We start from the raw sequence: 14,400 nt of genomic DNA, 5'->3' as shown, positions 1-14,400 counted from the left end.
AAAATCTCTCCCCTCTTCATCCCCCCTACACGTATTACTCCCTCTCATCTCAGCCGTCCACGTCCTTCTCCCTAATATCCCCCACTCTGGTCTTCCCCCCTCCCATGTGTCCCCAGATCCCCTCCCTGCTCCTCCATCCGACGGCCCTCATTCCTCGCCTTGATCTCTCTCTCTCTCTCTCCTCCTTCTTTGATTGCCCCACTTTAAATTTCGCTGTAGGCCACTGGCTCTTTTCCTTCACCCCCCACTTGCACCCATTATGAAGAAGCTCAAGCGTCACCCGCCGTCTCCCACAGCGGATCTCCGGCAATTGGACGCTGATTCCAAATATCTGTGCCCTGACACTCTTGTGAAATTGAAGAATGCTCGGCTGAGAAGACTTAAAATTCAGCGATTGAAGTTGAAGTATACTTGCGAAGCCAAAATCTATGTCGCCCCCGTTGATCGTCAGGAGGAGGGGACCGAGTTTGCGGAGTTGGAAAATAAAGATAGGAACATTGATGAGTCGATGCGGATATCATTGTCGCTAACGACGTCGTCGAAGGAGGATGATCGTTCGACTCTGGCGCCAAACAACGACGTCCTGGATGCTTTCAGAAGTGAGAAATACCGAGAGGATGGCTTTGATGCGGAGGATCTATCTTACGGTTCGGTGTCCTTGATAGGTCGTAGGAAAGAGATGGAAGATGCGGTGAGCGTGGAGGTGGGGTTTGTGGCGAAGGAGAGAATCAAGTGTGACTTCTTCGCAGTCTATGATGGCCACGGTGGGGCCCAGGTGGCGAGAGCGTGCCGAGAGCGGTTGTACCGACTGGTGGCGGAGGAGCTGGAAAGGCGTGGAAGAAACGGCGGTGAAGTGGATTGGGAGGGAATGATGGAAGGGTGTTTTGGCAAAATGGATAAGGAATTTGCGGACAATGCGGCGGTACGGACGGTGGGATCTACGGCAGTCGTGGCCGTGGTGGCAAAGGATGAGGTGGTTGTGGCCAATTGCGGTGACTGTAGGGCGGTGATGGGAAGAGGAGGCGAGGCTGTCGCCTTGTCTGATGATCACAAGGTACCATGCATAAGCTTTATTTCTCAGTCGCTGGAAAACACTTGAATTGGCGGTGTGAGCTTGCATGCTGATATTTTATATATATGGGCTTCACAAGTGACCAGAGAAACAAGTTATTTTAATTTTTTTTAGGATCTTTCTATTATAGCTTGAATTACTGTAATTCACCGAGGAGTTATTTGTGAATTCACAGCCTGACAGACCTGACGAGTTGATGCGAATAGAAGCCGCTGGCGGAAGGGTCATAAACTGGAACGGCCAACGCGTTCTAGGAGTTCTTGCCACCTCCAGGTCTATAGGTTAGTGTGACCTTTTATTTGATTAGTTAATTCATGATATATATTGAGGTAAAGTAGCACTTTTCGAAAATAATATAACATTTTGAATCCGAATGTTCTTTGGTTGTGTATTTTGTATTAGCATTGTCGAAATTTAATAGAGTCAAGAAAGTAAAGTGAGAAAATAATAGTCAAAAGGATTATCTATGTTTCATACGCATCTACATTAACTCCGCCTATGTTTATAGCCGGTCCCAAGCCCGGGTAAAGGAGGAGGGTTGTGTTAGGCCATCAACAGCCAATGTAAAAATTTGTTGAATCTATCATGAACATGGACAATAGACGTTATAATGTTAATGCTAGGTCGTTGCCCGTAAGTAACGCGCTGCATGGCTCGAGTACAGTGATAAGTGAGTTAGAGCCGCTGCATCGGCGCCCGGATGTAGTGTTAAATGAGCAAGGGCTACCGCGTCATTCTGGACGCACGCGGCTAAAGAAGTTAGTCCATAAGAGCAAAATTAGATTTGGTACTTGGAATGTTGGGACATTAAATTGTAAATCTGTAGAGGTTGTAGGGGTTATGATTCAAAGGAAAATCAATATCCTTTGCTTGCAAGAAACAAAATGGCGTGGAGAAGAAGCTAAGGATATTCAAGGTTTCAAACTTTGGTATACAGGAAAAGTAAGTGCACGCAATGGAGTAGGCATCATTATAGATAAGGAGTGGAAGAAGAACGTTGTAGAAGTTAGCAGAATTGGAGACAGAATTATTTCTTTAAAAATGATAATTGGACGTGAGACTGTTAATATTGTTAGCGCTTATGCGCCGCAAGTCGGGATAGAAGCCAGTCTTAAGGAATTATTTTGGGAGGATCTGGAGGGGTTGATTCGACACATACCACAGAGTGAAAAGATTTTTATTGGAGGAGACTTTAATGGGCATGTCGGGAGGGAAGCTGGTCAGTATGCGAGGGTGCATGGTGGTTTTGGTTTTGGAGAGCTAAACAATGAAGGGCAAACTCTTCTTGATTTCTCATTGGCGTATGATTTTAAGATTGCCAACACTTGTTTCAAGAAGAGAGATGAGCATCTCATCACCTACAAAAGTGGAGCCTCAAGGTCGCAGATTGATTTTCTTTTGGTTAGGAACACAGATAGAAAACTTTGTAAAAATTGTAAGGTGATCCCTGGAGATGCTGTAACGACACAACATAGGGTCCTAGTCCTTGATGTGTGTATTATGAGTAAAATCCAAAAACGTCGACAAGTAGTAACACCAAGGATTAGGTGGTGGCAATTAAAAGGTGAGAAGCAAGATATTTTCAAGCGAAATCTTTTGGATAAAGGAATTTGGGATTCTCAGGGAAGTGCTAACATCATATGGGAGGATATGGCTAAAAAGATACGGGAGGTTGCAAAAGTAGTTTTGGGAGAATCGAAAGGTCCTGGTCCGAGAGATAAGGAGTCTTGGTGGTGGAATAATAGTGTACAGGACAAAATCAAGTATAAGAAGAACTGTTTTAAAGCCATACATTTGTGTAACAATGAGGAAAATTGGGAGAGGTACCGTATGGCTAAGAAGGAAACTAAGAGAGCTGTGGGTGAAGCTCGTTCTAAAGCTTTTGAAGAATTTTATAAGAACCTTGAGACGAAGGAAGGAGAGCAAAATATTTATAAGATTGCCAAGAGTAGGGAAAGAAAATCAAGAGATCTAGAACAGGTAAGGTGTATTAAGGATGAAGAGGGAAGAATTTTAGTTACAGATGATGAAATTAAAAATAGATGGGAGACTTATTTTTCTAAACTTTTCAATGATGGAGAGGATTCATCTAGTAACTTGGAGGATTTAGTAACTGGTGAAGGAGAACAAAATTTGTCATTCTATCGAAAAATACGTGATAAGGAGGTAAAGGAAGCTCTTAAGAAAATGGCAAATGGTAGAGCTAACGGACCTGATTGTATATCTATCGAAGCGTGGAAATGTTTAGGTGAAGAAGGGGTGAGATGGTTAACTAAGTTATTTAATGTGATTTTACGGTCCAAGAAAATGCCTGATGAGTGGAGGAGAAGTACATTAATTCCTATTTATAAAAATAAAGGAGATATTCAGAATTGTACTAACTATAGAGGGATTAAACTCATGAGCCACACAATGAAATTGTGGGAGAAAGTAATTGAGCACAGGTTGAGATTGGAGACAAGTATTTCTGAGAATCAATTTGGTTTTATGCCAGGTAGATCAACTACAGAGGCGATTTATCTACTAAGGGGATTAATGGAAAAGTATCGTTGTAAAAATAAAGATCTACACATGGTTTTTATTGATTTGGAAAAAACTTATGACCGTATACCAAGAGAAGTGCTTTGGAAAGCGTTGGAAAAAAAGGGAGTACGGATTGCTTATATTAAAGCCATACAAGATATGTATGAGGGGGTAAAAACTAGTATAAGAACGCCTAGTGGTCAAACAAAGGATTTTCCTATAAAGATTGGGCTACATCAGGGATCATCTCTGAGTCCTTATTTGTTCAACTTGATTTTAAATGTTTTGACGGAACATATTCAAGAGGAAATCCCGAAATGTATGCTCTTCGCGGATGATATAGTTCTTATAGCAGAGACAAGAGAAGAGGTTAATTGCAAACTTGAGTTATGGAGGAGGACATTGGAGTCGAAAGGTTTTCGTCTGAGTAGAAGTAAGACGGAATATTTATATTGTAAATTTGATAAAGGACTATTCGAAAATAATTTGGAAGTGAAATTGGGAGATCAAATTATACCTCAAGTGGAAAAGTTTAGATATTTGGGAGCCATTATCCAAAATGATGGCGAAATCAGTGGAGATATTTCACATAGAATTCAAGCTGGGTGGTTTAATTGGAGAAAAGCTAAAGGAGTTATTTGTGACCGTAAGGTGCCTAATAAACTTAAAGGAAAGTTTTATCGTACTGCTATCAGACCGACAATGTTATATAGTAGTGAATGTTGGGCTCTAACGGGACAGCAAGAGCATAAAGTTGGAGTAGCAGAGATGAGAATGTTACGATGGATGTGCGGACATACACGTAAAGATAAAATTCGAAATGAGCACATACGTGAAAAAGTGAGGGTGGCACCTATTGAGGAAAAAATGGTAGAAAATCGGTTGAGATGGTTTGGGCATGTACAAAGAAGACTAAGGGAGGCACCAGTGAGAAGAGTGGAACATATAACTTTGAGTCCGATTAAGAGAGGTAGAGGAAGGCCTAAGAGAACACTCTTGGAAGTTGTTGAACGTGATCTCTTAATTAATAATATTTCTAAAAGCTTAATAAATGATAGAGCACAATGGCGTCTTGCAATCCATGTAGCCGACCCCACCTAGTGGGATAAAGGCTTGTTGTTGTTGTTGTTGTTTAATTTCACCCTGCTTCTGAATTATATAAAAAATTGACATTTACAGTATAGTAAATTAGTGAAGTAATAATTTTGGAGATCTATTTAAATTCATAAAAGCAAGGAAAGTGGAATTTAGGTTTTATTTTTTTTGAGGGAAATCATGAAAGCGTGTAAATTTGAGAAATGAGAGATTTAAAGATCTTGGGCACTCTCCCTTTAGCGTTTGCGCTCATTCATTCAACCAGTGGTAATGACCTACCATTGCTTCGATGGCACTGCCATTATATATGGTATTATAACGGACTTGCTAAGGTAGTTGTGTTTTACGTCTTAGCAAATCGATAATTTAAGTGGTAGGTTATCTTGTGACGCGAGAGTAGAATTGTCTCTCCCGCGAGCACGTGGAAATGTCCATGCCAAATTCCGTGACATATGCATGCTTTTGACTCTTTAGTCTGTGCAATTATCAGCTAACTGCGGGCAGCCACATGTCCAGTTCTTTTTAATATCACTATTTTTAATTTTAATTTTAATGTAGCCACACAATCACTGTGTCAGAGATCATTTTTATGTATTCCTGCCCATATTCCCCCCAGACCTCCCTCGATGCGCTGACGGTTTCAAGTGATGCAGGAGACCAATACCTTCGACCTTACGTAATATCGAAACCAGAGGTGACGGTGACTAAGCGAACTAATGAGGATGAGTTTCTTATACTGGCGAGTGATGGCTTGTGGGACGTCATCTCCAGTGAAGCTGCGTGTGAGGTTGTAAGGAAGTGTCTAAGTGGCCAGGCCAGGCGGAATTCGCCGGAGCTTGAAAATCAAAGCCTCGCGAGTGAGGCTGCAGCTCTGTTAGCTGAACTGGCAATGGCAAAAGGAAGCGGAGATAACACAAGTGTGATCGTGGTTGAGCTCAGTAACCATAATAAATTCACTTCTCCTTGGTGCCAAATTAATTAATCTGTATGCTTTGTGCGCGTATTCTTTTCTTTATATGTAAAACCTGAACATAGTGTTATTCCTTGTTCTCTTTTTGCTTCTTGCCAATGCATTGCTGCAGCAGTTAGGTTCTCTTTCTTCCCCACTTTTCGAGAGACATGTTGCAAAATGTTGGATCAGAGGTCATGTCCGTGAGGGATGAGCTTTTACTTTATTGAGTTCTTCTGGGAATCCATCGAATTCCCGACTCTATCTCTATGCTTCTGTTTGATCTGTGCACTGTTTTTGACTACTCTGCATGCTAATCATGCTTCTCGGATTGCTACCTCCATTCTTGAGTCGTCTGATTTGGGGCTATTGCTTTGTAAAAGATATGATGAATGAGCTCGACATAATCATCGGAATTATGATTGGAGAGGCGTGTCATTCCAATTTTGGAAGGAGAATCTGGACGCTTCCCTTCGCGTTTTCTGGACAACATTGCGGATGCGGGCACATGGGGTGCCCCTGACTTGACGCCTTTTGGGCTTATTTGTCCATTTGAGGGACTTAACTTACCCAGTCTGTGGGGACGTTATGTGGCCACTCCACATAAATAATGAAAATTCTGACATCATCAATTTGAGTTTTACCCCTCGTTGTGAAGAAGCAGCGTTTGGCATCTTTTCTATCTGTAAATTTAACTTTAGATTTTTTTATGACATCATTCTAGTGGGAAAACAATAAAATGAATTAAACGGTGAAAATGCTAGTTTTTTTTAAATCCGCTTCGTTCCATTCTTTTTGTCAAGTTAGGTATGCCCTTGTGCGATGCATTGAGACATGTTAGCGTTGCTGACGTTTTTTTTTTTTTGAACAAATGTTACTGTAGGATAAACAGCAATAAAGGATCATATTTTACAAAAGAAAAGACAAGATGAACCTTGAATTCTCTTGAAAGGGTTAAACAATGTTGATAAATCGAGGGAAAGGAACTGTTGTTATGTAATTAAGGGATCTGAGTTTCAAATTTTGGAGCCGGACATGATAACAGGCCACTTCGTTCAGCGGGCCAGCCCAGCCTTCCCCGCAAAATATCAGCAGGGCAAGCTTGGCAATGGCAGATAAGTTTAACTAAAAACATAGAGAACCTTCAACGATGGCATTTCTATTTTCCAGCGACTTCTTTAGGAGACGACATGAGCTGAACCGTTGCGTTTAGCAATAGTCCTGTGAGAAAGCAGCCAAGCATCTTGGACTGAGGACCGTCCACCGTGTATTGGCCTTTTGGGGTATTAGATCCCCTTTTAAATAAAATAGATAGGTCGGGTATCATCATTATCTTATAACATTAAAATCAATTCCTTATTATTCCACAATAACGATGCCTCTCTGTATAATACTAGTACTAGTAATCATAATCTCATGATATCCCCAGATTCTCCACTATCTGAGATTTATTATTAGTGTTACTATTACTTCTCGATACTGTCTCTTTCCAACTGGGATGCCCAACCAATCACACGGTCGGATTTCTTTTTTGCGTTTGACAGCTAAAGACAATCTTCAGCTGGTCGTAAAAGATATATCGCGAATACCTTTTTCTAATTAACTTTTTTTTTTGGCCAGGTTAATTAATTTAATTGAGTTAAACTATTGTAACATTATACTGGCATTTTTCTTTTCTGAGAATGGTTACGTTCGCGCATAAAGGGAGCCTCCCTAACACTTCAGAGATGTGCTTGTTGAGCTAAAATCACAACCAGCTTCTTTTTCTCTCTCCAGATTTTATATAATTATCGAGTAAATGTATAGCTAGTTATTGACAATATTATTCATCGCAGGCTCTTCGTCACATTCCATACATATTCACGCATTTAATTAGTTACCCGCATTGGCAATCAGTGAATCTTATTTTTAATACTGATGTAATATCATCAGTTAGCGACACGCAAAGAAGACATATTTCTTTTGTTCTCACATGCTACCGAGCATTATGGCATTGCTAATTAATTCACAGTAAACTAATAGCTTGTCTGTACATATTCACTGCTCTTCGAGAGATATGAAATATCTTGTCTAACAGTTTTACAAATGCATATTCTTTCGGTTTTAAAATGAATTAAATGACAAATTTACTCTAAAATCTAAAATAATATTTTTTTGTGCAATCTTTCCGACAAACATTTCAAAATAATGTACTCCCTCCATTAAAAAATGTAGGGTATTTTTAATTAAATCTCACCTCAATAAAGTAATTACTTACTTTCAAACTAACCTTATCTTTCTACATTTATCCCTATTAAACACCCTACAATGAATATAAAGTCATTCATCAATAGGGACACTCTTAGAAAAAAAGATAATAATTACATCTTAAAAGATTAAAAATGCCTTACATTTTTAAACATATAATTCTTCAAAAAATACCTTACATTTTTTAAATTAGATACCTTGATTAGCTTTAATTTTTTTATATGGCACTTATTTATAATTTTCTTGGCTTTTTTATATTTCTAGATCATTTTTTAATAATTTTTTGTCAATTAATTATCAAAGTAAATATTTCTTAATAGTAGTCATAACATTCTATTATTTTGAAATGCTAGAGAAGTATATTACACTAACAACCAGTTTAAAGTCTCCACTGTTCTTGAATAATGGTTTACTTTTTAAAAATTACATTGAAAATTGAAATTTAAATATTTTATAATAACCATGTCTGGTTTGTAATCATGAAATTATATACCTCTACCTTTTTTTTTTTTTTTTAAGATGACCCAAGGCCACTAGTTATGCCGATGGCAATGTCCCCTAAAAAAAATTCCTTTCATACTTGTGCGGGTGTCTCCTTTCTAGGAAAAGGATTGGGTTAATGGTAAAATATTAAAAAAAAAAAAAACCGGGGGCAGCGATGGTCATGAGTCATGACAATTGACAAGTCAAGGAAGGAATCAACAAAAAGTAACATCAAAATCACAACGTGGAAATACCAACAAGTGACAACGACAGTATGAGGGCAAAAAAGTAAATATATACTAATTGCGCGCCACAAATGCTGATGTGATGACCCTGAGAGAAAATGTATGATGGTAGGTGGGAGGGGCTTTCATGTTTGACAGATTACAAATGCTTTTTAATATGCATTAAATATTATTGACATCAGTTTAAATCTTAAAGTCTGATAACTCATTGCTTAATTAAACGTGGATGTGTTACCCTGGTCTGATTTCAAACATACGAGGAGGTAAACAAAACACAAACATGTCTGATTCTAATACGATCCTCAATTAAAATAAAATTATTAACGCATGACAATGAAAAAAACGCTACATGAAATCGCACTGTTCACACACCATGGGTTACATGGGTATGAGTACAACTGTAACTATAAAGATGGTTGACTCCAGGCAGCCTCCAGTTTATTTTGAACCAGTATTAATATAAAATATAGAATTTTTATTTTTTTTATTTCTCCCTCATATTTTATGAGAGATTATACAATATTCTAATTAAGATATTACTAGTATCTTTTTTTTTTAGGGGGGGAGAGATATTACTTTTACTCTTTTATATGTACGAACAAAAATTATATAATTAAAATCTGCATTAAGAGAGAAAGACGCAACGATAAACACGTTCTGGATCAGTGGATCAGGTGGTTGTCGAGATTCGAGAGTACTGTGTTACTGGGTCAGCCAAATAGGACGATCTCTCTGTGTGCGCTTTTTTAAAACTGGTAAATATTTTTCCTCTTGGCCATAACTCTTAAATGAGTTTTGAAAAGATTGCTACCAAAAATCTTATCATGAATTTAGAGTTTGTTTGGTTTTTTTTCGTTTTATATTCAAAAAGTAAAATTTTATTTTTAAAAAGTTGAAAGTTATTTGGATAAAATATTTTACAGAAAATCACATCTTAAAAATACATTCAAACAGTAGTTAAAAGTGGATTTTTGAAATGTAATTATTTGAAGCTTTTAAAAAGTGAATTTAAAAAGTAAGATGTTATTTGACTATACTACTCCAAGTTTAATCTCTTATTCTTTTATTTAAAAAATAGTTAATTCATTAAAAATATAATTATTATTTTAATAATAATAATTAGGTATCAATTTTTTTAGTATTATAAATTGAGTAATTAATCATGTTAATTTTTAGCATTAATGTATAATAAAAATTATAAATATTTATTACATCTTTTAAAATTACAAATTAAAAAATACAAATAACTAGAGATCAAATTTTTAGCATTATAGATCAAATATATATTATTAAAAATATTTATTATATTTTTTTAAATATTTTAATATATTATATTTGTATGATAAAAATTATAAATCATTATAAATTAATATCTTTTTTGGTAATTATACATTCAAAAGCACATTTTACTATCATAAATCAAATAACTTTCAATGTATCAAACTGATTTTTAAAAAAATATATCCAAACATAAATTTCGTTACAATAAATAACTTTTACCAAATGGACTTTTATCAAATGAACTTTTGACAAATTAAAAATTAAACGCACACTTAATTGTGGAGAAACCTAAAAACTTTTCTAACATGAAGTCCTTTGTTGGTATAAAATGAGACAAACAAAAGATTAAATTGCTCTTCTTCCCCCACAACACCGATTGCCGCTCTTCCTTCCTCAATCTTGTGAATTGATGCTCCCTCACTTTCAAGACCAAAACCTTTAAGTTTGTCACCAATAAACATCACACCACCATGAAAATTATATTCACCATAATCTTCCCAGAAAATTACTTCACTTATTATTATAATTTACAACCTTTTTTTTATATAATTTCATCATCATTATTGTTATTATTTAACTTTTTTATTTATTTTTCTTATATCTTAAAAAATTTGTATATATTATCACAGATTAATATGCAATTTGAATCCTAAATTATAAGTTCAAGAGCGATTTAAACCCTAAACTTTTTAAAATATATATTTTAAACTCTAAATAATTAAAGTTGGGACAATGTCGTCCCTACCATTAACTTTCAACAAACATTCATTAAATTTTAATTTGAAAATTTATAGTATAAATAAAAAGTATTTTATTTGAACTATAGTTCAAAGTCTAAATTTCATATTAATCTTAAATAAAAATTATTTTTGAAAATTCATATTTTTATTTTGAAAAATAAGATTTTAAGTTTATTTAATAAGTTTTACATATTATAAATTCAGGGGGGAGATTAATAAATTGTAGCACAAGACAATTCATTATTATTTATAATTTAAATATACACAAATCGAAAAAAAAAATATGCTGCTGTATATAAGAATAACTTATAGTACGGGGGGCATGTGAGGCAATGAATTATAAAATATATATAAATTTTAATTTGTTTAGGTGAAATATTTTGGAATATAAGAAAACAATCTCAAATAAAATAATTTGTTATTTGTGTTTTTAGCCTGTACTTATATTATAAATTGGAGGATAAAATAAATTGTTTGTTTATAATTTTGACAAGCACGATGATAACAAATTATAGAAAATAATTTTTAACACACGGGACCGGATGCATGACATAGTAAGTTTTGAAATAAAATATTTTGTTAAACTAATTAATATCTGCAGCGCGAACAAATTATAAAAGATATCAAGTTATTATATAGATTTTAATTTAACTTGCACAGAATAAAAGATTTTGTACTGATGTACACTTTCGTTACAGTGAGGAAAATAAAACAACTTAAGAACTAGACATGAAAGAACTGCCCGATACCAATTGGACCTGGATGTTACTTTCCCTGTACATCTATTGACCTAAGGGTTAATAGATAGACTATAATTGAGCCAGACCAGCTATAATTAATTTAATTTATATAAAAGAATAAAAATATATTTAATATGTTTCATTCTCTCCACTTTTTAACGGGCATGAATAATATAAAGATTTTCATAAATATTAAATAGCACTTGATAATATTAATTTGAAATTCTTTTCAAACCTTTTATCCTAAACCAACAACCTAAACTTGTTAATTATAGCGGGGAAGTATCGTTGATGTAGGCATTGAGGTTCGATACGAGTAGAGCATCTTCCTACAATGGCGTGAGTAAATCATCAGGTGGTCGCTCCAAATTGTGGGGCCCTATATTCAACAACAAAGCAAAAGGAGCCATGAAATTTGCACATTTGTTGTTTAAAATTAATTCTTTATAGATGTGCAACACTTGCACTAGCCATTTCCTTCCAAAAAGATGATTCATTTGCTGTTGACGTCAATCATGCTAGTGGCCTGGGGTAGCATCATACAATCCATATCAAGCCCGACCTTCCCCGAAACTACAGTACCAAGCCATATGCTCAACTCAACAATCATTTTGAAGGCCGCTAATGCTTTTCACAGCTAGTCAACAGATAAGAGTCACCCATCCATGGTGATTTCTTCCAAGCGATAGTTTGGGCCACTCTCGGATGTCCATTTGCCTTGTGCCTGCCAAATTATAAAATTGACCACACCTTTATTGGAGTTCCTGATTTGTAATCAGTAACCCTTCATAAACATCGGAGTTTGTTTCAGGCTTTTTCATAAAGAAATCACTTTTTTTTTTTTTAATAGACAGGGCAAGCCGAAAATTGAGAATCACAAAAATTACTTTGAAGGATTTGGCAGTGTTTATTTAAACTTTTAAAAATAATCAAAGTTTTAAAAAATACTCTCTCCATTAAAAAATATAAGGTATTTTTTAAAGAGTTGAATGTTGAAAAATATAAAATATTTTTAGCCTTTTAAGGTGTAATCATTATTTTTTTTAAAATACCTCTATTGATGAATGACTTTATATTTATTGTAAAGTATTTAATAGAGACAACTATGAAAGATGGGGTTAGTTTGAAAGTAGGTAACTATTTTATTGGGGATGAGATTCGATTAAAAATACTTTATATTTTTAAACGGAGAGAGTATGTTTTTAATTATTTTAAAGAGCTACTTTCAATAGTAAATATGGGAAGTTGTCATAAAAATGAGGAGATGTATCAAGATATTATGAAATTTTAAAATAATTAAATAATAAATTATTTTGTATAACATAGAAATCCTTGAAGATATTATAAAATTTAAAAATAACTAACTAATAATCTCTACTAAGAAATTGACTAACTATCACTTTTTTATTTTGAGAAAATTGCTAAAAAAAAAACTCCACCAAAAACCTAATTGCTAAGAAGGACTTGAAAATGTTTTGGAAATAAGGTTCTTCATTGTCAATAATTGATAATGGTTAAATCACAAAAATTTTTTAAATGATTTAAAAAAAATTTGAGCAAAGTCCTTTGCTATCAATATGTTATCCAAGACCTTTTGTTATCAATATGTCACAAGTCTTTCATTGTCAATAATTAAATATCAATATTAACACAAGGTCCTTTGATGTCAGTATGTCAAACAAGGTCTTTGAATGTTAATTTATTGAGTACCAAAGCACGTTTAAAGCACATGTGATATTTATTCTATATATTTGAATATTACTTTTGCATGTTCAAACATTTCTTGTTAAAATCTTTTATGGACATTTTTTCATGCATATGCGATATTTCTTCCATGATATACGATTGCTCTTCAATAAAATGCCATTATATATATATATATATATATATTTAAATATTACTTTACATATTCAAATATCTTTTGTTAAGATCTCTTATAGACTCCTCTAAATGCATTTGCAGTATTTTTTCCACAATATACGACTGCTCTTCAGTGAAGTGTGATTTTTTTTCATATATTTGAATATCTGTTGTTAAAATCCCTTATGAATACCTTTGGAAGCATATGCAACATTTTTTCAATCACATGCGGCTGATATTTAATGAAATGTAATTTTCTTTCATAAATTCTAATATCACTTATGTATATTTTTTTTTAAAAAATAATCTTGGTATCAAAATTTTACATATAATACACCTTGTATTCAACTATTCATAATGAATTATTTCAAATATCCCTTATCAATACAGAACTTGGAGATTAAAAATTTCATTAACATTTTTTAGGATATATGGAATTGATATTTGAATATGTCATCCTTTTCATGAAAATATAAATGGATATTTTGAACTTTTTTTATTTTTCATGAAAATGCACAGGATATTGAAATATGCTTTAGTATATTCTAAAAATAATATCATTTTTCGTGAAAATTCCAATGAATATCTTGAAAATGTAAATGGATATTCTAAAAAATATACACCCTTCAAAGATTAAGCATGAAAATATTGGAGAGGAATACAGGTTATTAATTGATGAATAAGTTTATTAACATGGAATTAATACAATATTTTACAACTTATATAAATTTTGTAACAATTACAATCTATTAGTCCCAACTCTCAAAATATCAAAGCAAAACATAAGTTGCCATCCAATGCAAGCTATTACATCTCATGGATAATTTTTCATATACAATTCATCACTACAAACTACTACAACTACAAAGCAATAAATTATATTTTGTAAAAGTTCTTTTCTATAATTCATTTTTGTCCAAGAGCCCCATGCTCAATTGCATATCTTTTTCTAATTCTTTAAATAATCCATCTTCTTCGTCAAGAAGTGGCTAATTTCATTATTTTTTTCCAACACAACTAGGCCCAATCTTGATACAAAGTAATATTTGATAAATAAAGAACCTATACCAATATAGATAAAGCTATGACTTTTAATTACCAAGAAACAAAAAAATGAAGTAGAACAAGCTAATAACTCCCTCGTGTGCCGCAATACTTGTATCAA

At 34.0% G+C, this 14,400-nt stretch overlaps 1 protein-coding gene across 1 annotated transcript; it reads left to right on the top strand.

Moving 5' to 3' along the window:
• Positions 1-221: 221 nt before the first annotated feature.
• LOC129304024 (protein phosphatase 2C 51-like) lies at positions 222-5,903 on the top strand. The gene is made up of 3 exons (XM_054943645.1): positions 222-1,054; positions 1,248-1,353; positions 5,344-5,903. The coding sequence occupies exons 1-3, from the start codon at positions 260-262 to the stop codon at positions 5,670-5,672; spliced, it is 1,230 nt and encodes a 409-aa protein (XP_054799620.1). The 5' UTR covers positions 222-259; the 3' UTR covers positions 5,673-5,903.
• The last annotated feature ends 8,497 nt before the right edge of the window (positions 5,904-14,400 follow it).

This window comes from Prosopis cineraria, unplaced genomic scaffold (genome assembly GCF_029017545.1).
Source record: "Prosopis cineraria cultivar Desert tree isolate PC_DT_omini unplaced genomic scaffold, ASM2901754v1 PC2, whole genome shotgun sequence".
NCBI classification, from domain to species: Eukaryota; Viridiplantae; Streptophyta; class Magnoliopsida; order Fabales; family Fabaceae; genus Prosopis; species Prosopis cineraria.
Note: the sequence above shows the minus strand (reverse complement) of the source record. Positions and strands in the feature narration are given on the sequence as shown.

Coding starts and splice junctions, on each gene's coding strand:
- LOC129304024 (XM_054943645.1), top strand. CDS start 260: ATGAAGAAGCTCAAGCGTCACCCGCCGTCTCCCACAGCGGATCTCCGG. Junction 1,055..1,247: donor CCTTGTCTGATGATCACAAG/GTACCATGCATA, acceptor GTGAATTCACAG/CCTGACAGACCTGACGAGTT. Junction 1,354..5,343: donor TGCCACCTCCAGGTCTATAG/GTTAGTGTGACC, acceptor CAAGTGATGCAG/GAGACCAATACCTTCGACCT.